Below are 27,362 nucleotides of genomic sequence, written 5' to 3' on the forward strand. Positions count from 1 at the left end.
GTGGCTACACTCGGTGGAGAACGCACAGTGCTCAAAGTCCCTGCTGTGCAAACAAGGCAACCTCGTCGTGCTTGTGCGTTTATGCCGTCGTCTTAATTGTCTTCTTGTGAAGTGCAGCGCCCTGGTATGCAAGATTCAGTTTAGCAAGTACGGTGGCGAAATTGAGGAAACCTGTGAGGGAATGAGAGGTGCTCATGAAGTAAGGATCTATTCTATTTAAATATTTTCCATCCTTAGCACTGTTTGACCTAGAGTACCTGCCTACTCCGGTGGTTCAATGCATTTTACTTATGATTGTTGTAGAGTAGTGAATGCGTGCAAAGTGATGCAACAGGACCACGAGCAAGGAAGTGCAAGACAGCACATCTCTTGCTTCCTTTGATCTTGTGCTTTTTCATGTTTCTTTGCCAAGGAGCATAGACTCGCTCACCTAGCTTCCTTTTTTTTTTTTTTTTGGAACATTTGGATATACATACACAATAGAAAATGTTTACAGTATACTTCATTCTGTGACAGTACACATGGTCACAGGGGCCGAGTGACATGCCAGTGTAGCTTTTCACGTCAAGTTTTTGTTAGTTCAATGACGATGTTTTGAGTTCGCTTCATCGAATACGGAAAAAAAAAAAGCCACTTCCCAGCGTTTGTTCTACTCATGCTTCTTAGTGCAGGTGGTTGTTATACGAGGGATTTTTATGTTGCAAAGTATTATGGTATGGGCTAAGGTTCGCACTCGTATACCTTGGTTCTTTGCATGTTGCTTGTTATTCTTAGCTCGACTTCTCTAAGAAAATTGTCTATATGTTTATACTGTGAAGCATTTTGTCCTTGCATGATGTTGTGAGAAAAGCTGCACTTTTCCTACTATTTCCTGGCAACTGTGCTGTGTTGTGTATTGAATGGATCCCCTGCCATCATGGTAGCTTCCTCAGGTTGAAATTGTTGCGTCTGCAGCTTGCACCTAAGTCTTCAAGCCGTTTTTTTTGTTTCTGCCTGCTTTTTTTTGCTGTCACTGTTAAACTTAGTCTGCACAAACAGCAGGCAAGTTGCACAAAATCGATGTATTTTTATAGCTGCTTGAGCCTTATTTTTGTTCTGTATCAATGTGTAGAGTGATGTGAGAAAGCTTTTCTTTTTGTTAAGAATACACTTTATCATTCCATTTAATATACACACCCGAGGTCTATGTGAAAGGCCATCAAAAAGGAACTGTATTTTTTAGGATGCTGGGACGCTTTTTTCTCGTTTTAAGCTTAAAAGTTGGAAGGGGGAAGAGAGCTCTCTCTCTCTCTCTCTCTCTCTCTCTCTCTCTCTCTCTCTCTCTCTCTCTCTCTCTCTCTCTCTCTCTCTCTCTCTCTCTCTCTCTCTCTCTCCTCTCTCTCTCTCTCTCTCTCTCTCTCTCTCCTCTCTCTCTCTCTCTCTCTCTCTCTCTCTCTCTCTCTCTCTCTCTCTCGGAACAGCACTGTTTTTTGTACCGCTCTTTATTTAGAGTGACCTTTATTGTATTGGAAAAGCAAAAAAATCTACACAGGCAGCTGGAGCACAGTGCTGATTACTAGATATATAAAAAATCACAAATGTGTGGCTGCAAATTCTCCCTTGACATATATGCTTTGCCCATCTAGGCTGGGTTGTGGGAAGAGTGGAAACCAGATAGCAACACTGACATTCCAGTTAGTTGAAACATGAGCCGAGCCAGTTTAAGGGGTGCCCACAAGCTTGTAGCTTGCCGATGTGCTTGGATGAGCTATACCATACGTTCATTTTATCATGCTTACTGGCGTCTTGCGGGCTAATGGCTGGTTGCAAATGGTTCAGCTTTATTGTTTCACTGAGCAGTGTTTCTGCTGGCAGCAGTGGTGTAGCATAGGGTGGCCTATCCAATGAGTAAAAACACTGCCTGAACTGCAGCCACCTGATGCTACAGCTGTTCCACACAAGTTGCATCAAGCTTGGTATCTGTTAGCCCCAGTGTGTAGACTGTGTGATGTAACCTTTTTTTTTTTTTAATTTGCGTGCATCGCAATGCCCTTTCAATACAGTGCTGTGCATGGCGGTAGCCTATGTGTACATTGCCACTTGAAAGCTGCCCCCAGACAGTGTTTCTATTGGGTTGCTTTACAGGCAACAAAATTAAGGCTACAATAGGCACTTCTGGGGCAAGTTCACCATGAGAACAGTTGAGAAAACCTGCAGTTGAACTGTTACATGTCAACTGGCCTGGTGATGTAGGTGCAGATAGCTTGGGCTGGGATATAGTGATTTAAAGCCAACGCTACATTGTAGCCCTTTAACATTGCACAATTTTTGCGTACAGTTGTCATTAGTCTGTGATTGTGAAGGTCAGAAAGGGAATTGTAAAACTTGTGCAAGATTATCTTGTGGCAAGTCTGGCAAGGACAGTGGTGCTCACTGAGACTGTTACAGCACAGGCCAGCAGCCCAGACAATGTCGCTGATAACTGCAGCAACTGTGTTATTGTGTAGATTTTGTCCAACTTTTCAGCTGATGAGAATTGTCCATAAAGCACTCTCTTTGCCCTGTGTTAACATAGCCACAGCAAAGTGCTGTTGTCGCTAGTGCAATTTTTGACTCATTTTTTTCTCTAAAAAAAAAAAGCCATGAATAAAACCTGGGAATACTGTTTATCCCGGCATTTCCTTTTCTATTTAATTTCCTGAAAATAAAGTAATGTTTTAATTTGCACAGGTGGCTCACTTAGTTGTCTTCTGGGTTTTAAATTTCACATTTTGTGTGATGACTGAGGACTATGAAGCAGCTTTTGTGAAGGGCTCTAGAGTAATTAAATGCATTAAATATTGCATGAGCAGGTGTTATTTTGGCTCTAGTTGGCAAAAGCCCTCTGGGTTTTGCCATTCTGAACTGTCGTAGGTATGCACAGAAGAAAAGCAAAGGGCCTTGATAATGGCACCTCAAATTACCTGTGCAGTGCAGAAAACATATGGTGGAAACTTAATTAGCAGCAATAAAAAGACCTGTGGTCAATAAGGTCAGGGATTGAACCTGCGAGAGCAGAATGTCTCGTTTACTTAATCTCCAGGAGAGAAACGTCTTTGAGATCTAAATGTGTACAACCTTGAAACGAATTTATTTGAACATAAAATCAGCATTTTCGTCAGCCAGACTGAACAAGTTCAATCTCTCCATGTCACCTCAACCTCATCAGTTCTGTACCTGTGAAAGATATTAAAAACTGCATCAGGACACAGCATCAGATTATGACACAGTTCAGAAATGCACAGGCCTTCATGTACACTAACTGAAAGGCAGTGTTCCATTACCTCAACTTTGTTTCAGGTGGTAAGAAAATGGTTTATTTTAATTTGCTTAATTTGCAGCTAGGTATGCATAATTCAGAATACTTCAAAACTGGCAAACAAACATTATGGCTACAGGTCAGACAGACCGTACCTTTGAGTGCACGTGGTTTCTTCAAAGGGGGTGAGCTGGCCTGAACGAAACATTTCCCAACCAGCTTGGGCGATCATGGCTCCATTGTCGATGCAAAACCTGCAAAATATGTGGTTTAGGCTTTCGAGCAAAGCTTATAGTATGCAGCAAAATGCCAGCAATTTTAATCTACCTGCCTACTGGTGTCTGAACAGTAAATATTTTGGAGACCAGCACTGCAGCGGCAGCTTCCCACTGCTGCGTGCACATCCAGCATTGAATGAGAATTAAAGGGACACTGAGGCAAAATACAAGTTGCCTGGACTAATAGTTTAGCTCACCGAGATCACAACTATACCACTCTTACTTGTAGCTTTTATAAAATAAGCTAGAAAATAGTGAAAACGTGAAAACCAGTATCGTCGCCACCGGCTATACCGTGCAACTCGCACCAGAAGTGATTAAAATTGTGTGACAATTATTTTAACGATCCACCTTTACAAGTTTAGAAAAACTGAACTGTAATTTTTTGTAGTGCCATGTTTGAACGCCAAAGAACAAGAAGAAAGCTATAAACAATATGGTGGGAGCCCAGCCGATAGGTCACATGGCGATCCCAAACACCAACAAGCTCGTTTTGGTGCAACACTCAGCCAGATAATTGTGTGACCCTTGTACAGTACTGTGTGCATAGGGAACCTGCGCTGGGTAGGAGGCGCTCCGAACATCGTACACTGAGCACCGCCTAGGGGAGCGGCGCAGAAACTTTCAGTAGTACGGAAGCAGACAATCCGCCCGTGTCCGTGCGTGTATCGGCCTGCGCGCGGGTTGCGCATGTGCTGTTTTAACATATTTTGTGTCGTGTTTGCCAGGGGAGAATGCCGCCGGTCGTTTCGCGGTATGGATCTGCGAATTGTTACCATGACCCTAAGACTTTGTGCGAGAACGTTTGACGGATGAAGGACGAAAGCTGTGTACAGCAAGCTACGTGTACGACGTGGAGCTCCGCTGGGCTTGCGCAGTTCTGAGTTCGTGTTGCCCACCTCTGCAAGTAGACAGAAAGAAGCTTCTTCAAATGCAAAAAAACCTAAACGCAACGGACTTGCGCGCGGCGAGTTTTAGAGCGGCTTCCCCAACAACCCGCAACCAGCCTGCGTTGCTTGGGTCGGCTTGGGTGTTGGGAACTTTAGGCTTAGTGGCGGATATTTGATCGCCGCTATCTGTACAATTGCGAATGACAAACCCTAACACAACTTTTTACCACACTATCATCCCCTCTCCCGCACGTGGAGCTTTATTTTCGCAATAACTGCTTTTTGAGGCGATCGGTGACTAAGGCTGCTGCCGTGGCCTGTTTTGATTCTTCTGCGCAGGTAGCGCCATCGTTCGGCCACTTGCCACACTTTGTAGTCACGACGGGGCGATCCGGAAAAAAAAGAGGAGGGGGTTTCGCACAGCAGTGGTACACTAAAAAGGGCGTGCAGATTACTAACACAATGACTTCGTTTAGCGCAGGGATGACCTCTCGAATCGCTCCACCGACGATCAAGCATCAGGCTTTATTTACACAGTGGTACGCCGATGAGGAAAACAATGGAACGTATGCCGGACGGTGCATGTTTTTGACGGGTAACCACATGCAGCTGCGGCGAAGCGACGTGAAAAACGTGCGTAACTCAATGTGTACAACAAACATAGCGTGGGCGAAAGTGACAAGCGAAAAGAAGTTAATACACTGCCGCCAATGCTCTCCGTCGTCATCGCTCGTCACTGCCGCTCACTTGTGGGCCGCCGCTGACCGGCAAAAAACGAGCGACAGCGACGGCCCGTCGCCTGCCGCTGTTGTCGACCCCGGGGCCCGTGTATAGTTTTTTAGCCTGTCGCTGTCGCGCACACTATCTGCTAGCTGTACCCGATGAGTTAGGGTTTTTACGTCGCTCGCTGCCGCATGCGGTCACCCCTTTACCCCTCGGGTTGTCCTCCAAAAGCACACTGCATTTCAATGTGAGCTGCCATGGTGGGCAGTCTGGGCTGTGGATTTAATAAATATTGGTGTGGCGTGGCGCGCTGTGTTTAAATAACGTAAGTGCTTTTTGGTGCACTTACACGCGACTGCGGCTCTCTCCCTCTTCTCGTTCCCAAGCCGACGCTCCGACACCAGACGCCATGCCAGCGGCCGCGGGGTGCTCGCCCCTCGTGTGCTCGGAGCGAGAAATAAACAGTTCTTGTCTGACTGTGGAAGCGTTGAGTCATGTCTGCGGCCCTGGCCGATCTCTTTTTCCCCGACGGCGGCTCTGCGCCATCACATTTGGCGCCCGAACGTGGGACTAGGGATTTTAGGCAGTTATTTAACGTATGTGGGGTCTACGCTCTCTTCGACCACCCCTTCTGTCACCGCTTGCTACAGATCGACGTCGCCAACGTTTTGTGAACATAATGGAGCCATCCATCGAAAGTTTCGCAGCCATGGACGACACGGCCAAGACGGAAGCGTACAAAGCCCTCCGTTGAAGAGGTGAGAAGTTTGAGGGAAGAAGTTGAAGAGATGCGGCGACAACTGACGGAGCTGAAAACAGCAGCCTCGCCATCCTCACAAACTTCTACAGTACGTCAGCCGCCAGCAACTGACATTGAAGTGCAGCTGCAAGCTACTTAAGAACTGATCGCGGATATGCTTTCCCCAGTGTTGTGCCGCCTAGACCAGATTGAAGCAGGGATGCATGGAGCTTCTTCACCTGCGAGAGGCAACGAGGACTCCGACACGAGCGCTTCAGGTAGTCACGTGAAAACCAAAAAGAAGAAAAGCTCGCCACAGCCAGGAACCACGGTCAAATCCGAAACTACAGGAACTCCAGGTAAGGAGAAGGTGCCTCTCACTTCCGTTGCGGCTGCCTCACTTCCACTGCTTGGAAAGGACGTCACGGCGTGGCTCTACCAAATTGAGTTTTGGTTCAAAACCTTCAAAATTGCAAACGACGTAGCCATCCCCCTGATCGTTTCGAAATTGCCACCGAAGGACTTTATGTGGATGAGACACCACCTGAAGACAGCGGACGTCACAACCTGGGATCATCTGAAGGCAGTTTTCCGCAAGCGCTACAACCTGGATGATGAAGTTGAAACGAAGCAGAAGATGTACGACGCGAGCCAGCGTTCTGGAGAGTCGTGCACGGACTTCGCTCTCCGAAAATCGGAGCTCATCAAGCAGTGCAGCTACCACGAGGTCGAAGCCGAGAAATGCAAGTTGATCCTGGCCACTCTTTCACCGAAAGCCAAGAAGCATTTCTTCGACAAGACTTCCAAGTCTCTGGACCTGCTGTTCAATTCGCTACTGCGCTTCGATCAAGAGTCATCAACTACAGGTAAAGCGCCAGCTCTCACTGTGACTGTCGGTACACTGAAGGCTGCACCACCGAAAAAGCAAAGCCCACCAGTTTCTCCCCCAAGGAAACAACCACCCGCCAGATCCGGAAGCAGCACGCCCCCAACTTTGCCTCCTCGAACGTCAAGAAACGCTGCAGGGATGTCGCAACCAGCGTCACCTTCACACAGCGCTCAGCGTTCAACTCCCCAGCAGACACAGGTACGTCGTCTTTGCCTCAACTGCAAGAAATCTGGACATTTCGTCACGCACTGTAGACAGCCGTTGACACAGCAGTTTTTGGAATGGCAAGAGCGTTTCACCAGTGCCAGCCAGGGAAACGACAATGTGATGCCTCTGACGCCCGTGAGAGGTCATCATTAGTCAAGCGTGTTGCATGTCACACGGAAGCGGGCGGAAAAAGCATCGATGTTTCCATTGAGAGAAGAACGATCTCAGCACTTTTGGACTCGGGAGCAATCAGAAGCCTAATGAACGTTCTCTTGGCACAACAGCTTGAGCTAGAAATTAAGCCATCTTCCCTGCATTTAAAAGGAACGAACGGCCAGCCCATGATCAATTTAGGAGAAGTGAGTGCGTCGATTGTTACTGACGGCCAAGCATTTCGCCAAACCTTCATCGTTGTGCCTCACCTCGAGAGCGAACGACTTCTCCTTGGGAATGACTTTCTGGTGACATCGAAAGCCATAATTGACTGGGGTACGAACACCTTTCAGGTGCCTAAGCCTCAGTGACTTTCGAAGATTAGCCTTGTAAAGCAGACCCACATCCCAGCAACATCGCGGAAACTTGTAAAGGTCAAGTTTTCTAGCTCACCCCAATCGGAAGAAGAGGTACAGATGGAGGTTGGTGGAACACGCTTGCTATTTGAGCGACACTCCGTTCTTCTCGAACGAGCGGTAATAAGCTCAACGGAACGAATATTCTACGTTCTCTTGACGAACTGTTCAATGCAACCTGCAGAAGGGTGAACTGAAGGGCTTGTTGGTACATCATATCGTTTGAAAACAGCGCGGAAGACGGGACGGAGCAAGTAATAGACGATACAAGCGCGGCGAAAGATTGTCGTTGTCATACTTACTAATCAGTAGCTATCACCTTTTTCTGTCAAAATTTTATGTCGTATTTTTCCTTCTCTTCCCCTAGTTTTTCATGTATATATTTTCTTGCGAAATAAATCGCTCAGTTGTTCGTCAGCGCTTGTGTCGTCTATTACTTGCTCCGTCCCGTCTTCCGCGCTGTTTTCAAACGATACAATGCAACCTGTTATCCTGACTCCTGGCATGACAGTGGGATTGGCGGAAGTCGTCTCCGACATCACAGAGTTAGATATCAGCGCTGACGAAGCAGAGAATATATTCCGCTGCACTGCTTTGCCGTCTCCTGGGGATATGGAGGAACCAGCGTCCGCCCCTTGCAGTGAAGCTCAGCATCAGACCTTAAACTTGAATGGCATTTCATTCAATGTTGGTTCAACGCTGACACATAGCCAGTTTGAACAAGCAAAGGAGCTCCTCGCAGCAAACCTCGCATGCTTTTCCACAAGCAGTACGGATGTTGGAAACTGTTCCGTTGAGGAACACACAATAACGACCGGAGACGCAAAACCAATCGCACAAGGCGCTCGCCGACTATCTCCTGTTCAACACGACACCGTGAAAGCGATGATCAAGGACCTAATTGATGCCAAAATAATTGCATCATCCAGAAGTCGATGGGCATCACCGTTGGTATTGGTCACAAAAAGAGATGGCTCGATACGCATTTGTGTCGCTTACATGTGCCTCAATGCAGTCACGGAAGACACAGTCTATCCTATGCCAAGAATCGAAGACGCATTGCAAGATCTCACTGGTTGCAAATTCTTCTCAGTCATGGACTTGGTTTCAGGCTTTTACCAGATTCCAATGAACCCTGCCGACACTGAAAAAACTGCATTTGTGACTCAATGGGGACTGTACGAATTTCTTCGTATGCCTTTTGGATTGAAAGGAGCACCCTTCACGTGTCAGCGCGCAGTGGATTCAGTGATTGGAGACCTCAAGTACGACAACGCTCTAGTTTACATGGACGACTGTGTCATCTATAGCAAAACATTTGAAGAACACCTGAGCCACTTGCAAGAAGTCTTCGACCGATTTCGCAAGGCTGGACTTAAGTTCAAACCACAGAAGTGTTTTCTCTTTTGCACATCAATTTTTTACCTTGGACACGTTGTTACTGAAAAGGGAGTTTCTCCGGATCCGACGAAACTGGCAGCTGTGAAGAATTTCCTTCCACCGAGGAATGTCCAAGAGCTTCAGTCATTTTTAGGACTGACTTCGTACTTCAGGAAGTTTATCCCAAACTACAGCGTTCATGCCGCACCTTTGCGCGCGCTGTTGAGAAAGGACACTCACTTCCAATGGGAAGACCCACAGCAAGATGCTTTCAAAGTACTAAAGGCTTGCCTTTGTGAGCCACTGCTGCTGAAGCTATTTTCAGACGATTTGCGGTTAAATGTTCAAGTGCACACGGACGCATCGCGGCTGGGTCTAGGAGCTTTACTTCTACAAGAGGACGAATGTAGCAAGTTACGGCCTGTAGTCTACCTGAGCCGTTCTCTCAAAGGCGCTGAAAACAACTACACCTCAACAGAACTCGAAGCGTTAGCTGTGAAATGGTCCTTGGAACAACTTCGCCCCTATCTAATGGGACGGAAGTTTCAAGTTGTGACTGACCATCATGCGCTCTGTTGGGTGATGCGCTACAAAGAGGGAAAACAAAGATTACTCCGTTGGGCTCTTGTCCTGCAAGAGTTCGATTTTGAGGTAATCTACAAATCCGGCAGACTACACGGTCCTTCTGATTGCTTGTCTAGAATCCCTCAATCTGAAGAAAACTCCGACCAAGTTCTTCAAATTTCTTGTGAAGAAGTACGCCAACCGTTGGCAAACTTTGACGAAGCACAATATGCAGACGCTTTCTGCAAAGACATCTTCAGCTTGTTAGCGGGAGAATCCGGTACCAGAAAACAGCAGAAGCGAGCACGATCTAAGTTCGTCATACACGACGGCGTTCTCTACAAGAGAGATCAGGGCCCGATTCACCAACGCTTTCTGATGTGCCTTCCTGCAAGCAAAAGGGCTGAAGTTGTTAACGAATTTCACGAAGGCAAGTACGGAGCTCACACGGGTATCCGACGCACGTTCGAAGCCATCCGAATACTTCTGGCCGAAGATGTACAGGCAAATCAAAAGTTTTGTCAACCATTGCGACCTTTGTCAACGAATGAAGACTTCACCAGTTGCACCGCTAGGTCTCTTGCAGCCGATTGAAGTGCATTCCCCATTCCACACGATTGGTCTCGACATTGTTGGACCATTCAAGTCGTCACGGGGATACAAGTACATCATCGTTGCTATCGACTATTTAACAAAGTTCGTGGAGGCCAAACCCGTCCGCAACATAGAAGCCATGAATGTTCAAAAATTCATTGAACGTCGCATCATTCTCACGCATGGCTGTCCAGCGGTAATTATTACCGACCGTGGCACTCAGATGATGGCAAAATCTACGGCAGCATACCTTCAGCACCGTGGAATTCACCATTCTCCTACTACAGCCTATCACCCAGCTGCGAACAGACTGTGCGAGAGGGCCAACAAGACACTGAAGCAAATGATCAGCATGTTGACCGCCAAAGGCGAAAAATGGGCTGATATATTGCCATACGTTGTGTTTTGTTAGAACACCGGCTACCAAGACACCATTCGGGAGACGCCCTTCGGGAGTTGCCTCTCGACGTCAGCTTCAATCGCAAAGAACTTGCCGAGCTCCGGGAATCATCAGATTACGCCGCGCTAGTATGCGAGCGCTTGAACGAAGCTCGGACATTGGCATCAAAAAACATCAAACTGGCGCAAGAACGGCAGAAGACCTACTTTGACAGGGGCCGCAAGGATATCACGTTTGAAAAAGACCAGCTGGTGCTCCTAAAGATACCTCCCGTCGGCATCAAAGCTCAGCGGAAGTTCACAGGTCCTCATCAGATTGTGTCTCGTGTTTCTCCAGTGAACTATGAGATTAAACTCATGGACGGTTCGTGCCGCGAAATAGTTCACGTGGAAAAGCTGAAGCCATACTTGTCGCCGATTGCAGAGTTCTCGCAGCCGTGTTGTGACTCTCAAAACTAAGTGTTTCCTGACTACAGCCCGCAGGGGAGTGTTAAACATAAATGTCGGGACGACATTTTTCAGAACCCCGGAATGTGGCGTGGCGCGCTGTGTTTAAATAACGTAAGTGCTTTTCGGCACACTTACGCGCGACTGCAGCTCTCTCCCTCTTCTCGTTCCTACGCCGATGCTCCGACACCAGACGCCGTGCCTGCGGCCGCAGGGTGCTCGCCCCTCGTGTGCTCGGAGCGAGAAATAAACAGTTCTTGTCTGACTGTGGAAGCGTAGAGTCGTGTCTGCGGCCCTGGCCAATCTCTTTTTCCCCGACGGCGGCTCTGCGCCGTCACAATTGGTAAACTCGTTGTTCTCCGCGCTTAGCCGCGCAGAAGTTCGCAACGTCAAGTTTCGCTGCAACGAGAAGTCTGATTGCTTGCCTCGCCCGTCGGACCACCTGAATCCAGCGCTATCGCTGCTCGACCTCGTGCGGTTTCAACGGAGAGGAGTAGAACATAATATTCGCATCGAATCCTTCCTGATTGTGGCACTGGTAGACACAGGAATACGGAATACCTTACTTTACATGGCTTTCTGCGGGGAACGTCGCGACAACCGCCACCGCCGCTAGCGTTCGCAGCCACTTTAGTTTTGAGCGTCTGCTGCAGGTACTACCAAAAATAAAATGGCGCTCCCACTAGGGCGGCGCTACCTGTCAGTCAAAGCTCCAGCGCAGGTTCTCTATAGCCACTTTTATTATGACCCTCTGCAAGCTTTCACTGCGGTAAAAAACACGGGAACGCTTATTTTGGCTAAAGTCAGTACTTTCAAGTGAGCGTTGCTGTCGCTGGATGGCGCTACTTGTCCATGCTGTCAGCGGTAACACTATGCAAGATGGCGTGTGGGCGAGCGGTTGGTTTGACGCCAAACTTAACGCGGCCTACAAAGGACAATATGTGTTTCTTCAACAAAGCGTCAATACCGATTACAGGTTCCATAAACCTTTTGTTTAGAGGTGGAAAGCAGCAAACGATGCGCGAGTTCAGAAAAACACGACTAATTTGACCAAAACTGGTGAAACCGCTTGGTAAATGGTAGCGTTGTATATTCGGCTGCTTCTATACCGCTATGCATCACCGCTGCCTTGCCTGCTTCCAGTTTATCGTGATGCAAACAACGGCTGCAGCAGCTGCTGTTTGGGTCATAAAATCGCTGAGGGAAATGCAGAAGGGAAATGTGTTGTTTGATTAGCGATTTCTCAGCAATTAGGGCGTCTTTCAGCACCGAATCAATGCTAAAATTGCTATGGGAAGATCAGACTTTTGCTGGTTGCCTTCAGTGTCCCTTTAGGAAATTAACATGACCAGTTCTAGCTCCAGTCTTTTGCACTTTTGAGCTTCTAGCGTTCATAATGAGCCTGACCATCAGCAGCATGGAAAAGAGGAAACGTGCACTTCCTTTAATGGCTTGTATGGTATAACGCCTGCCAAATGACACTGATATGCCATACTGCCACTAGCTTACCTATAGTTTCTTACTATGGAGTAAAAAAAAAGCTTAGGAGAGGCCCTGACCACCTTTTTTATGACACCAGAAATGCCATCTTAGGTGCACACTCACCACACCTGCCTTAACTTGCTTCCTTGTTGTCCATTGTATACTGGCTTAGTTGTGCCGTGACGTAGGGCCTCAGAAGGCAGCTTTCCATCCTGCCATTGCTAGGATGCCAGTGACCTCCTGAAGGTGCGAACAGCCTTCCACCCCACTTCTCGCAATGCACTGGATGGCCTGCAGGGCCTTTCCTAAGCTTTCTTTCCTCCATGTTGCATATTATCTACTAACGGGAAATCCTTTCGTGCAGTCACATGCCGTCATGGGAGCCACCGTAACAGCTGACAGTGTTCACTCTTGCTTGGCCTGGCTGCGACATGGCTTCTTGCAGCTGACAAATGCAACAGCAGGGGCAACACTTCGTCTTGCTTGTGTTGCATGAAGCTTTTTAAAAATTCCTGATGGAGAAGTCTTTTGTGAACTATACTTTTTGAAGGATAAAGCAACTTTAAATGGTGTTTTCCAAACAATGTTAGTTTTTGCAGCTGCAGGCAACTTTTATGCTAGTTTACAAGCCATGCCAAGGACAAAAGGAACACTCTTAAAGGAGCCATGAAGACAAAATGCAAGCTTGTTTCATTCAAAAGATTGCCCCGTTAGAATCATGCTGACACCACTTTTAACGTAAACTTCGCTAAAATAAGCTGTATAATTAGGGAAAAAGGGAATGGCCATGCGACCCACTAGCTCATTTCCCGCAACAGAACCTACGATGTCATACCAGCCAGCTCTGTGTTTGGCGGAGGCCGGAAAAAGCAAACGCAAATTAGGCACAACTTATAAGCTTGCCAAACGAGCTATTTGCGCTTAAATTTAGGGCACATTCTTTTTATATCAGTAAAAATGGTGGGACAAACAGTAGAAGTTACGAAAGCACACGCAAACATAGAAGTACCGATGCGTACTGCTGTTGGTACTGCGCGCACTATGCTTCATTTAGATGCACAGCACTGTGGGGCTTTGGGGTTGTATCAGACGACACTGGCCGATTGACGCCAGCGAAGATGTCTTACGTGGCCGTATTTGTCGAGCGAGCACCATGTTTCACGAAACAATTATTGTCTCCATGAACAAAACAAGCCAGGTTTAAATACGTTCACAAACAAACCAAAAGCAGAAAACGGCTTGCCGTGGTGTGGTGGCGCCATCTAGGTTGACTAACAGTAAGAAAGTCTCCGCTCCCACGGCCGGACACGACTCAAGAGGAGGAGAGTCGAGTCCGGTCGTGCCGCTCCACACCAAGTTTAGCTGAAATACCTGCTCTTATGATGACATTGCAAACGTTGTTCAAACACACGTTTTGGCGCGCGAATCAAAATTTTAGCTTAGATTGATTAATTTCGCAGTGAATCTTTTGCTTCCAGACAAGCGCTGGGGGCACTCTAGAACACGACATCTTTTGAATAAAACGAACCTGTATTTTGTCTTTATGGCTCCTTTAAGTGGTCCATGATACTACACTCATTCAGAAGCAGCTTGCCTAGACATAGTGCCAGGTTTTTGTCTAGTAAATATTAGTATGAAATTCTATGAGCATACCCTCCATTGATGCATGTATACCACAAATGAACCGCAGCATCAGGACTACTAATGCTATGCAAATTCATAGAAAATTCATGGCATGTTCTTGGCTGCTGTGCTCAGTGTGACTTGCTATATGAAACTAGACTTCAGTTCAAAAAAAAAAGTTTAAATTAGTATTCCGATGTTCCCAATGGCCCCGCGATGGCCCCACATACTGCAGGTCTGATATATCCTTCTGTTTGTGAAAGTTATTGCTTAAACAACAATCAATTTTCGAGTACTAAAATTTAAAGAAGAGCCAATGTCCGAGATCTCAAATATGAATAACATTTTTATTATTTCATTCAAGATGTTGACATCAGAAATTCTCTCATGTTCGATTACGACAAAATATTTGGAGGTAGTACTACAATCATTTAAAGCTGCATAAAGAGCTACAAGTTACTCAAAAAACACCTCTTAAATAATCTAATACCTTGGGTTAAATCACCAATAAGCTATTCAAGGGAAACGTTGGCAACAGTTTCTGTCTTTATTCAAACCTATATTATGGCTCTTTTCGTGCATAGACACACTCATCATGCTGCATCTATTCACGGTGAAAGATGCCTGATGAACGAGTTTTCTGGTAAAGGCAGATTCACCTTCTTTTGCACACCTGAGCATGAGAACGAGCGCAAGATTGGCCTATATCCCGAGGTGCTTATGGTTTCCACTCTCAAATCAAGCACACTTCAATAAAAGCAGCTTTGAGCAGCCTAATTTGATTTTACTATGCAGGACTGATTGAAAGAAAATGGAGGTAAGAAGATATAAGCAACCTTACACAGTGAAACACCGAAGCCTATCAGTACGCACAAAGTGCCACAAAAAGAACAGGTAGGTCTTTTTTTGACCACCTACAATCCCTCCCACAAGACACGGTAAAGTACTTGGTAGTTTATTTTTGCCCCTTATAACAGCCACATGCGACATTTGTTCATGACCCTGATTTTTGAAAAAGATGAGCAAGATACGCAAGGTAGAACATCAGCACATCAGTGCTAATGTTCTACTCTGTGTGTGTGTCTGGGTTACAGCATGATTGCTCAGTGATGACGCTGACGTGATATTCCACCGCTACCCACACATTCGATGCCATCAGAGAAGCTACAATGAAACCCTCAGGATGGATTTGATGTGGCTTGAGCCAGCATTAATGGAGCAGCAATGCTCCCAGTAAAAAAACAAAACTCTACAAAAAGAATTATTTTACCAGTACTAACATGCAAATACAGCCAGCCTAATGCCAAGACCAATGCTGGTCAAGCTAGCCAAATTAACTGGCTCAAAAAAAAAAACTGGCTCCAATCCAAGCTGCAAAGGTGGTCGGACAACGAAGCTGTGTATGCTACCTGAACAACTAATGTGACAGACTTACACTATACCAAAAGGTTGATTAAGAAATGTTGAAATGTACTATACCAAAACTTCATTTCAGAACGACATTGTGAACACTGTGGTACTCACCGGAATGTGTTGCTATGTTAGTAAATATCTTAGCCACAGCGGAGGCTCAACACGAACTGCGGTGCAAGTCTGGAGCCAACAGTCCCTGTCCTCTCCTTCCACCAGAGGCATGTCAGAGACTGATTTTCACTTCTTAACAGGGAGAGTCCCATCACGATACAAAAGAGCACCCGCCTAGCAAGTGATTTCATTGTTGCAATATTGCAATGGGAAGGTAGTTTCGACTCCCGAAGAGTAGTGTGAACACAAAGAGCAGCAAAAGAAACAACCAGCAAGATGGCTAGCAGTGCCACGCTGCTAAAACAGATGAAAATTGTGCTCAGGAAGCCGAGCGATCGCAGAGGAAAAGGAAGCATCCCTTCACATACATCGTGGATCATCACGTATTGACACTAGACAAGAATTGCGAATTGTCTACTACTCCCCCGTAAACTAACTGTGGCAAGTAAATAAAACTTGGTGTAACAATTCTTAGCGGCAATTGCAGCATTATTATTCTCCGAGATATCTACATCAGATTGCGAGCCACAGAGCACTGGCAAGAAAACTGGCTTTGCCATAAAGCGTATTCTGTCGGCCGACGCGGATGAAAAAAATCCCGGAGGCCGAGGCGTGTGCAGCCTCGCTGTAAAAGAAGCTTGTAAACGTGGCCTGTGCAGGCAGCCCGAGGACCACCTCGCTCTGCTTTAACACGAACGTGCGAGTGTGTGTGTGTGTGTGCGTGCCAGAACTGTTTTGTTGATAGTGCAGGGTCTTCCATACCTTTCATCTGTGGCAAACAATTTTGCCTTGCGTTCTTCTGCCATGATGCCCATCATCTCTTGAAGGCGCTTATTACCTGGAAACACATACTGCGTTAGGGGCTAGCATGCGAAGCACACAAATTATGTCTTGGATACAACAACTGAACTTTTAGGAGCACAATGCAGGCCAGAAATAAACACGTGAAAATTTAATTTTTAGGAGCACAATGCAGGACAGAAGTATACACGTCAAAATATATCTCTAATATGTATATTCCTATACGATGTCGGTATCTGTTCTGTGTTCTGGCATTTGGTCTGCGACAGAATTCATAAAAAACTACGTTAAAATTTCCAGCAGCAGTAGCCTGTTTCGCAATGAGTCAAGTAAATCACCTGGAAATTCACTTACAGCCAACACCGCCAACGATCAGTACTTCACTGCTGCCGGTATGAGCCATGGCCCTTTCTGGAAGGCAAAAGGAACCAAATGTCAATTTTGGGGTGTCTCCATATCTTCATCTCCCTCGGGACTTCCTCCACACACTGCCTTTCCAGCTGCAAGCTGACTCCACACCCCTTCTATCACAGAATTGACCGACTGGATAAACATTTGGGGAAAGGACAGTTCTGTGGCCTAGTAGTCGGAATTAATGGGTTTACGGCAGTTCGAAAGATGTATAAACATGATGAGCAAATCAGGCTCTGCATTTCTGAATTATGGCATGCCACTCGGCAACTGGAGTCATTTCTTGTATTTTGGTCATAAAACAAAAGGGCACTCTGCACCAATTCCGCACTTGTGTAAAAAAACCGAAATTACACAGCCACTCTAAAATTAATCCCACGTTTTATTTTCAACCGTTCAATGAGGTGTTAGTACTTGTATATGGCCTCACCTGTGGTTTCAACCAACATTGCGAAGACAGTTTCTTGCAAAGAAAAGCAGAGGTCCTCAGCTGTGCACTCGCCCCTTTTTAGAAGAGACGGTGCTTTTTCCTGAAATGGAACTCCTGCTTTCAACGTTTATACCATTGCTTTAAATACTCCTCAGCACTGGACACTACGCCAGTGATTGCAGTGTGGTAAAGAGTGGGTCACAAACCTCAATGAAAGACAACAGTCCAGAGAAGGAAACATCCATGCCTTTGACAACATATGGGAGCGCAATCAGCTTTGTGCCCCTGCACCAATGAGAGAGCAGGCCCATTATATGTAGACGCCAATTCACAGTTATGCACTTGGCTCATCACCACTTACTTTTTTGCCATCTGCTCTATGTTGTACCCGGGACTGGGGTCATTAGAGAGCTGCAACAAACAGAAACAGTGCGAAATTTGTTAATGCCAGTGAAATGCAACAGCTGCCAAAAATAGGCATTTAAATTAAATTCAGAAATAAACAACCTAAACATGCACGTTACAGCAACTTGCTGCCTGCTAATATACAGAGTAAGTCTCTCTTATTTTGGAGGTACTGTTTATATCCTCATTTTATTGTGTTCATTATATAGGGACATTGGGCCTGCCCTCAGATTGTTCATTCTTGACTTGCGGTAAGTTGTAATTAAAAGAAAAATGAGGTAAATGCTTCACCTGGGGCTTTGTAGAAGACACTTCTGCTTGATATGTCTTACGTAAATTTTGGCGTTATGACTAAGCTGTTACGACCCATGCACAACTGTAAAATGTAGCTCAACATCCATGATGACACAATTTTCAGGGGCCCTGCTATTGCCTTTCCTGCAACTTTCTTGTAGTAGCTTGTTTCCTACCAGCACCTCATGCTGCTACGACAAGTTGCCCAAGTTGCAGAGCGCATGTTGAAGATTATAACAGCCATCCATCATTTTAGAAATATATTTTTTACAAAGCAATTAAAGGCACCTGCATTTGCGATTGACTAGGTTTTTTCAACACCTAGAGCCAGAAAACCAAAGTTCTAATTTTACAGTCAGTTGGCTAATTACAACCGCAAGGTCTCTCTGTAATGTTCGTTGAAGATGCTAACATTGCGTTTAAGGCAGTATCCACACAACAGTGCTTCCTTCTTGTACTGGTTGAATAAATCACCTGATCCCTTTCAATGCCTTTGCTCCAGTGCTCATTACGATTCTCTTGCTAGTCAGAGAGAGAATGAAGGCTGAGGATCACAATTTCAGTGCTCATCACGAGTGAGAAGCAGGATGTTCCTTCGATGGCCGTTACGAGGGGTAGGATCACGTGTGCGCCTTGAATGCGGAGGGAGGTCATTATCCTGTCCCTCGCTACACACCTGATGTTAAGGACCCCTCAATAGGAGTACTCCTCCTTGCCAGTGTGCGGGGCAGGATAAAATACCACTGCCCCCCTCATTAAGGGAAGTCACTCCTATGCCAAATGCCTCCATGATGCAACAATCAAAGAAACGGGGCTCGTAGCACCGAAAGGGTTTGCCAATAAGGTATCCACAGACTTGAGCAGCCTGCTGGGCATTGCAGAGGCCAACTTTGAGGCAGGCATAGCCCAAAGAGAGCCCCAGATCACAACCCTCGATTACAGGTACTATTATCGCAGATGCACTTTGCTAGGCTCGGTCTGCCATAGCAAGACATTGCCTCTAGGTGCCCAGCTTCAACACACATCGTTCAACTGGGTGCAACGATCTGGCCACTTTGTTGTGGTGACAGAGGATGCGCAGTGGCCAAAACTCAGGCAAGCATTTTTGCTATGCACTAAGTGCACACACTGATCCAAAATGAGCAATGGTCCTCATTGATTGATTGATTGTAGGATTTAACGAGCCGACGCAACACAGGCGATGAGGCGCGCCGTAGTGGAGGGCTCCGGATTAATTTTGACCACCTGGGGATCTTTAACGTGCGCCGAAATCTCGAACACACGGGCGCTTTTGCTTTTCGCCTCCATCAGAAAAGCGGCCGCAACAGCCCGGAATTGAACCCGCGACCTCATGCTCAGCAGCGCAACGCCTTAGCCACTGAGCCACCGCGGCAGGTAATGGTCCTCATTCATCATGCACCTAACAGCATGGCATGCATCTGTCTACGAAGTTATATGTACCTGCTACAATGTCAGTAAAATACACATTGCCAGACAATTAAAAATCGCATACAAATTCATCATATCGGCCACAATATTTCTTACAGTTACCAAGCACTCCAGTAAATATTTTAAACCACACGAAGCTACAACGACGACCCCGATCCCACCGCAGCTCGAGGCCGCAACGTGTTGCTACGATCAAGAGGTCCAAGCCCAGGCCGTCCAGCAGATCTCGGCGGCCCTCGAAAGGCAAGGACAGAGCGAAACCGGAGGGAAGCTGCCACCCCAAAACACGGGCAGGCGCAGTCGACCAAAGGGAGTAGTGAAGCCGCGGCCGGAGTAGAGGTGCCAACAGCCGGGAAGACGTCATGGCCGCGTCACAGTGACGCCTCCCTTACATGGAACGGCTAATCGTTCTGCAAGCATTTTTAATAAAGTTGCTTCGCTCGCTCGGTCAGTATTTTTGTCTGATTTGAAGTTTATTGAAGTTTGAAGTTTATTTGTTTGTTTCTTTCTGAAGCGAAAGAGAAATGAAAATATACTGGTACACGAGAATTGTACTACGAAATCAATCATAGTGATCCAAGCAGGCATTGATATAGTGACATTCAGAACAACTTGCTAAAATCGTCTCTATATTGGCGCTGTGAACATCACCTGGGCGAGGTTGATTGATCGGAATACAGCGCTCTGATGCAGTCACTGCCACAGAAGCGTGACCGTGGCTACCAGATGACGGAATTTTTTTGACAGGCTTTCAGGCACGCTTGCAGCAGCCATAAAATCTTTGTAATGCAGCACAAACATCAAAAAAGTTTATCCATAACTTTGGCCAATTGTAAAACATTTATAGCAAGGAATGCTCATAGAGTTTTCATCACACACACAGCTTTCTTGTGAATGATGCAATCCTGTGAAGTGCCCAAGGTTAATGCGGCAGACTCCTGCGAGCTTTGAGGCATTGCCTCCTGTGTAAAAATTCCTTCAAAAAAAATTTCACCACATGGATTGCACGAATGACACATTGGCCTCACAGGAAAATGCAAGTACGCCACGGTGGGCCTACGTTGGCAAGTCTGATTGTGAGAAGGCAACTGTGACTTTGGGCTTAGCAGCATCTACAAAAGCTCACTGCAGTGCACAAATCGAGGGTTCGTCTAGTACGAATCCTCAAAGTTCCCAAGGACCTCGTGCGCTCCATAGCATATGCCACCAGCAGATGCTGTGGACGCCATATAGACACTTGCTCCTTTTACCTGGTAAAACAGGTCACATGCAGATAGTGTTTTCTCAATGCACACAAGAACTACTTTAACAGCTTTGTCAAAAAAAAAAGGATGAATATTTGTTTCTGGAAGGAAACATGCACTCCGACTTGCAAAATCCTGCTGCTCCTGATCAAGAACACTCGATCAGGAGAGGTGACAAAAGTGTTCTCGCTCAGTGTCTTTCAAAAAACTGACAATCTCTCAGTAAAGTAACACAGCAACCTTTCAGCTCTCCTGCATCAATTTTTGGATGAATAACTTGCCAAGCCACTCAGTACGGATCATACAATATGGGAAATAACTCATTAGTTATGGCAATAAAAAATAACAGCTGCAACAGAATTTCATGAGATATTGTCACAAGAGAGGTGGACAATGCCCCATGGTGCTATGGCCCAACCTTCAACGACAACGAGGGAGTGGCTGGCGTGCAGCCTGCATGGACTCTGTCATGGCCGCAGGGCAGAGCTTTTTCATAGTGCACTCAACACATATTCGAGGAGACACTTTTTAGTTACTCGGAAATGCCTCATGGCCTTGCAATACAACCTACTGCACATGCGGCATTCGAAAGACAATCACCAAGTGAGTCGCACAGTTTAATCTTACAGGATCAGTCTCACTTTTCACATCTTGCCTGGGAGTATCAAAGGGCTACTACCTCACCTGTTGGTATTTTCACTGCATATGTCATGGCTGTTGTAGTAAATTTTCACATGTGCTGCAGAAACCCACAATCAAACAGGATGGCAACGTACTAGTGACGCACGAAGCAGTGAATAATAGCTGCCAGCTCACTTGGCCGAAAGACACCTGTGAAGTTCCCTGCAAAAAGGCGCTTTCCACTGCCCATTGCTTATGTGCTTCTTACTAGTTTGCATTCCTTTTAGTAACAGGCAGTACGGTTCAGATAACCTGCTTGCTTCAATTACTTGCACTAAACAAGCCCTATGAAGTGCTTACAAGCAAATAATTCACTAGATATTGTTAGCAGTACAACAAACCAGTTTTACTTTTAACATCCCTATCTGTGTATAGCGTTTTCTTTCCCTTTTTCATTGCAGACATTAAATTACTATGATGCGCAAACAATCCAGCCAGTAATTCATAAAAAGCTTACTTAATTAAAGGGGCCCTGCAGCACTTATGACCGACTACTCAGAATGTATTTTGGAGTAAAGTCTATTGTCCCAGCAATATCCTCCTGCAAGAATTATATAAATCCGTTCACTATTACCGAAGATTACACGAGGTGAAAAATAGCACATAATTGTTCCCTCTCAACTCGACCGCAGAGGAGGTTGGTTCACAGTGCCGACAACACCGTACCGTCACAAAAAATGCGAGAAATAAACCATGAAGTTGACCAGCAACAGCCAACAGCCACCGCTGTAATGACGTAATTACAGTGGTGCATAATGAGAGAAATTGAAGAGAGTACGGTTGATTTTTCCGCGTCTTTCACAGATATTTGCAAGCTTACTGCTTCACATGCACATGTAATATTTGGCTCAGGTATTCCAGTAAGGCGTAGGTTTATTTGCACTGCTCAAAGCATGTTGCAGGATCCCTTTAATAAAGCTGCTTTTTCTGACTGCCGGCCGCTGTTAACTACTGTCGATTTCATATTTTGTTTGGTTTGAAACCCAATTTTTTTACATTTTAACCATACAAAGTATTCTATGTCATTATGCATTGACAGCTTCTTTTTTTGTTGTTCATATACACAGTAAGTGAGCAGCCATAAGCCCTAAGGAGAACAGAGACAAATTGTTTTGATTTTGCATGAATTGTGGATTTGTCTTAAATGTGGACAAGACTGAAAGATGGTTTAGTCTGCCTTGTGAACAATAACACAAATGTTACTCATTAGATGTACGAAAACCTGGTACATTACTATCTCAACTTACTTTCAAAACTCTTGCGAATCTGTCCAAGCAGTTTCCAACAGCAATGTCGATAGTCTCTCCAAAAATTCTGTACCTCTTCTCACTGTATGCTATTATCTAAATGCAAACACCACATACACACATTAGTTCCACACTACTAAAAACAGCACAAGCATTGAGCACTGAAATGGGTACGATATAAATTCAAGTAGAGCTATTTCCAAGCAACTCTACGTTTTTAACCTGTGTGCCCCACAAAAGTGAGCTTCCATATTGCAAAGACAAACAGACTGATGTTGGGTTCCAACAAGAACTGGTTACAGTTTGCATGCCCAGAAATATGGGATATTGATAGAGCTGACTTGCCCACATTTATGCCCACAAGAACTACTTTTTCTTTGTTTACACCATACTATACACTTTTCCTTGTACAGTAGCCATTATCAGTTGTCATATCGATAGAAGAAAAAACAATAGTACTGTCAGTTTCAGCCCCAATCAGTTCATTTTGCAAGCCCATAATCCTCCTTAATCCCCAATTGCTTTTACTAGTGCCAGCCAACCAGAACAGATCCATCTCTACGACATCGCTGGAGCAAGTGCGCGAAAGCCTTGAAGTTGCCACCACCCCTTATTTTGTCCTCCTATCCTGATTAATTAAGTGCATCTTGAGTTAAAGCTTGGATGCTTGTTATTTCGACATGGCAGACTACTGATCCTGAAATGCTTCTGTCTTCAAGGTGTGTTCACTGCGCTGTGCTTATCGCCTTCTTTCTCTGTACTTTCTAATGCACCCTTTCTTTCATCCGAAGTTATGTACCAACCAACCCAATTTTCACCCCCTTTTGACATTCCTCGTTAGCATGGCCCTTTCCCTTCCCTCTGGTTTAATACTGTCATGTTTCTCGCCTCACCTCATACTTTCTCGTTGGTTTTCTTTTTTGTTAAGCAAATTTTTATCCTATTCGGTAGCAGGCACCCAAAAGGCTCTACCTCCTTCGCACATCACCAAACGCATGTTTGTTTTCGCAACAATAAAAATACAATTACCTTCAATGGCCTGAAGGTAAGTCGTCTCCGTCAACAGCAAATGTTTTGCCTGCTCCACTCTTTTATACTAGTGACAATGGGTTGTACATTTGTTTAAATTTTAAGTGCTTTATGATTTTAAAACGAAATTTTAATAACTCTTTAATTACATCCTGATTCGAAACAGTTCAATCGCGTTAATGTTGAAAGGCTGCTAATAATAAAACTGCTAATATTTACCTGGGTATTTCCACCACTCACATACAATACTATTGGATTGACCGCTCCAGTGATTAGGCGTCCCATTTCGATGTCTTGCAAATAACAAGTCAAGGAGCAGGACTTCCGAAAAACTGCAAGAACTTTGACAGCATGACATCACAACAAAACGTATCATATGTTTTACCTTTGTTTCTTCATTACGACTTTTTTGCCATGATTCCCCACCATAAACCATCATCGTCATCACATTTGTTTGATCTTTGGAACATAAATATTTCATCAATGCTCTTGCCTTGTTCACACTCAAGTCTCGAGGAGAGTTGCTTCATGGGCAGGTTTGCACGGCACCACTTTTGACAACAGCAGTTGTACAATTCCTGTACAAAATACATATAAGAGTTTAGTATCGCAGACAGCAAAATGAACAAGATGCTGGGGGTAATTACCCCCTGGTTGTGTGCCTACCTGGTGTCATCTCTCGGTATTTGCCACTTAGGATTCTTAAAGGGGCCATGCAGACAAAATACAAGTTTGTTTCACTCGGAAGATTTCGCATTTTATAGTGCCTCCAGCGCTTTTCCAGCAGCAAACGATGCTGTACTCACTGAGAAATTAATTTAGGTTAAAATTTTGATTTTCCCGCCAAATCGTGCGTTTTTGTGATGTCTGCCATGAAGTCACAAGGGCGGGTATTCAAACGAACTTCCAGTGCGTCATTAGGCTCTGCAGCCTTACTACCGTCAGTTCCCTTAGATGGCGCTACCTTAAACTGAGCCGCAGACCGTTGTCCGCTGTTGCTTTGTTTTTGACCGCATTTGCACCTGGCTTGTTTTTGTTATGGTAGAAAGTAAACGTTTCGTGAAACATGTGGTATGCTCGACAAACAGGTTCACGTAAGACAACGTCGCTTATGGCAATCGGCCAGAGCCGTATAAGACAACTCCAAAGCGGCGGACTGCTCTGCAGCTAAAACAAGCATAGTGCGCCCAGCACCAACAGAAGCTGTGCGTCGGTACATCTAAGTTTACGTGTATTTTCATAACTTTCATTGTTTACCCCACCATTCTTACTGCTGTAAAATGGATATGCATTACATTTAAACACAAATACCTCGTTCCGCAAGCTTTATAAGCCCTGTCTAATTTGCGTTTGCTTTTGCCGGCCTCAGCCGATCGCACAGCTGGGAATATGACATCATAGGTTCCGTTGCAGGAAATGAGCTAGTGGGTCGCATGGCCATTCCCTTTTTTTCCTAATTATATAGCTTATTTGAGTGAAGTTTACATTAAAAGTGGTGTCGGTATGATTATAACAAGGCAATCTTTTGAATTAACCAAACGTGTTTTGTCTGCATGGCCCCTTTAATGATTGCTTTTTTGTGCGTGCGTGTGGGAAGTTGGCCAGAGATGCTGTGGCAAGAGCGACAAACTTTGCCACAATACATGGCCCCGGTACGAGACTTTCAAGCAAACAAACAAACAGTTAGGCGAAATGTTTTCATTTTTCTGAAACAAAACTTTGGTTTACATGCGGTAGCATCATTACCAAGAACCACCTTCCTCAGCCCAAGAACCACCTTCCTCAGCACTCAATATTACTAGATGACGATCTGGAAATGCGAGAGCAGGTTTTACAACACACAAGGATACGACCAATGCAGTGGTTCACTCCAATGATTGGCTTGTCCCACAGCTGGGCTACTATTCTCGCCACAAGGGCTACAGACACCAGGGGGGCCCCCATTCCTGGCCCTGCAAAGAAAATATTGCCACAGTTGCGACATTGGGCTACGGGCATTCTTTTGCTACCACTCACATCTGCTGCACTGACCACACAAGTGCGAGCCTTGCAAAAACTTGCCTTTGGTGTAACATACGACGTCAATCTGGTTGGGGGCAATGTCCGCTTCTCGGAGAGCCTTTTGAAGTACGTCTATTATATGTTCTCGATGGTGTATTGCAGTGTCCCTTGGCTGAAAGCCTGAAAGGGTAGGCAAATAACTTCACGAAAGGTTCCCGGCTTTTTCAAGATCCTAAAGAGCGCGCACAGCATCAGCTAGCAACTTGTTCACGCTCTCTTTAAATTCGGTTGCTAGAACCAAGTTGGTGACAAACTGCTGTTTGTTGGCAATGCTCATGGTAGTGCTGGTCAACTGTTAACGATTTGAATGACAAGATGAAAATGTTAACGCAGATCTAATTTGAACGAGCACCAACACACACAAACTTTTATTGATCTAAAACCTACGCAAGCGACACTATAAAAACCTACACCTACATACCCTCGCCGGGTGGGGTGATGTAGGTAACCCGGGGATTAGACAACACTTTGCCATCGCGTACGATTCCTATTCCCAACTTGTTTGCACTTCCTTCGAATCCAATTACAACAGTCATGCTAAAAATCTATAACAAAACTAGGCAGTTGGAATGTTATTGGGGAATTCGCAAAGACGCTCGTAACTACGCGCTACGATTGACAAGCGTGTGTACTGCGTGAGCCCCCAGTCGTCTTCGGCTGCGACTGAGCTTGGCCGACTAAATGGCTTACCCACTTGATCGGCTCACTCACTTGAAAGCACGTACACATTTAATATTGACAGTTTTTGGGAACAAAATAAATAAAAATGTTGGAGCGACATTTTGATTTCTTTATGCGGCTTGTGCCATCGTTTGAGGCGATGCTTGTGCATACCAATGGTCATGGTCACGGAAAAATGGCACCGGTACAGTCAGTTCTGTGGTACAGTAGAACGTAGAACACTGTAGCAACAAGACGTCTTGTTGCTACAAGACATATTAGTGTGAAACTCTATGTTACGCCATCTCCGTTTTGTTGCTACAGTGTATGAAACTCTATGTGGCGTGACACCCCGCGGTAACTTGATTGACCAACGGCATAGCGCCGTCGTTTCCAAGCGAAAGCTAAATTACTTTGGAAGCCCAAACGACAGGTTGGACAGAGACATCGACGTCGAGGAAGTGCGGCTCCGGCCGCGTGCCGAATAGAGCACTCAAGAACCTCGATTACCGTTCGATTGTGGCTCTTGCGAAATACTTCAACGAGTGCTGGAGGTCGGGAGACGTGCGGATTGGAAACATTCTAAGATGATCCTGATACACAAAGCCTGGCAAGCCGCCGAACACGGACAACCTCCGTCCAATATCGCTCACATCCTGCGTGGGCAATTGTAATGGAGCGCGTCCTACTAGTGCGCTGGCAAGAATATCTCGAAAACAACGACCTTTACCCCGAGAGTATGATATCGGATTCTGGCAACACTTGCTTGTGCACGCAGGACGACATGATACAACTGAAGCACCTCATTGTCGACAGGGACACCCGAGACTCAAGGGGCGTCATGGGCCTGGACCTACAGCCTACAGGGGGCCTTCGACAATGTCAACCACTCGGCGATCCTAAACCAAGTCTTTAAGTTGAACATGGGCAAGCGGACCCACGAGTACACAATTCTCACGGGCCGAACGGCAGAAATCGTTGCGAGGATCTCGCAACGGAAGCCAAAGAGAACGGCAGCCGAGGCACCCTTCAAGGGTCGGTGATCTCGCCGCTCCTATTCAACCT

The 27,362-nt window shown here is 45.7% G+C and overlaps 1 protein-coding gene across 1 annotated transcript; it reads right to left on the reverse strand.

Moving 5' to 3' along the window:
• Positions 1 to 3,086: 3,086 nt before the first annotated feature.
• Tcs3 (Probable tRNA N6-adenosine threonylcarbamoyltransferase Tcs3) lies at positions 3,087 to 26,310 on the reverse strand. Its single transcript, XM_077686728.1, has 12 exons — positions 26,059 to 26,310; positions 25,638 to 25,757; positions 25,427 to 25,528; positions 23,796 to 23,869; positions 22,548 to 22,643; positions 17,589 to 17,638; positions 17,434 to 17,512; positions 17,228 to 17,327; positions 16,741 to 16,797; positions 16,348 to 16,423; positions 3,433 to 3,531; positions 3,087 to 3,195 (listed from the first exon to the last, which is right to left on the reverse strand). The coding sequence occupies exons 1-12, from the start codon at positions 26,171 to 26,173 to the stop codon at positions 3,156 to 3,158; spliced, it is 1,008 nt and encodes a 335-aa protein (XP_077542854.1). The 5' UTR covers positions 26,174 to 26,310; the 3' UTR covers positions 3,087 to 3,155.
• Between the last annotated feature and the right edge of the window lie 1,052 nt (positions 26,311 to 27,362).

Source organism: Haemaphysalis longicornis, unplaced genomic scaffold (assembly GCF_048455015.1).
Source record: "Haemaphysalis longicornis isolate Haplotype H1 unplaced genomic scaffold, Haemaphysalis longicornis Haplotype H1 scaffold_1, whole genome shotgun sequence".
NCBI lineage: Eukaryota > Metazoa > Arthropoda > Arachnida > Ixodida > Ixodidae > Haemaphysalis > Haemaphysalis longicornis.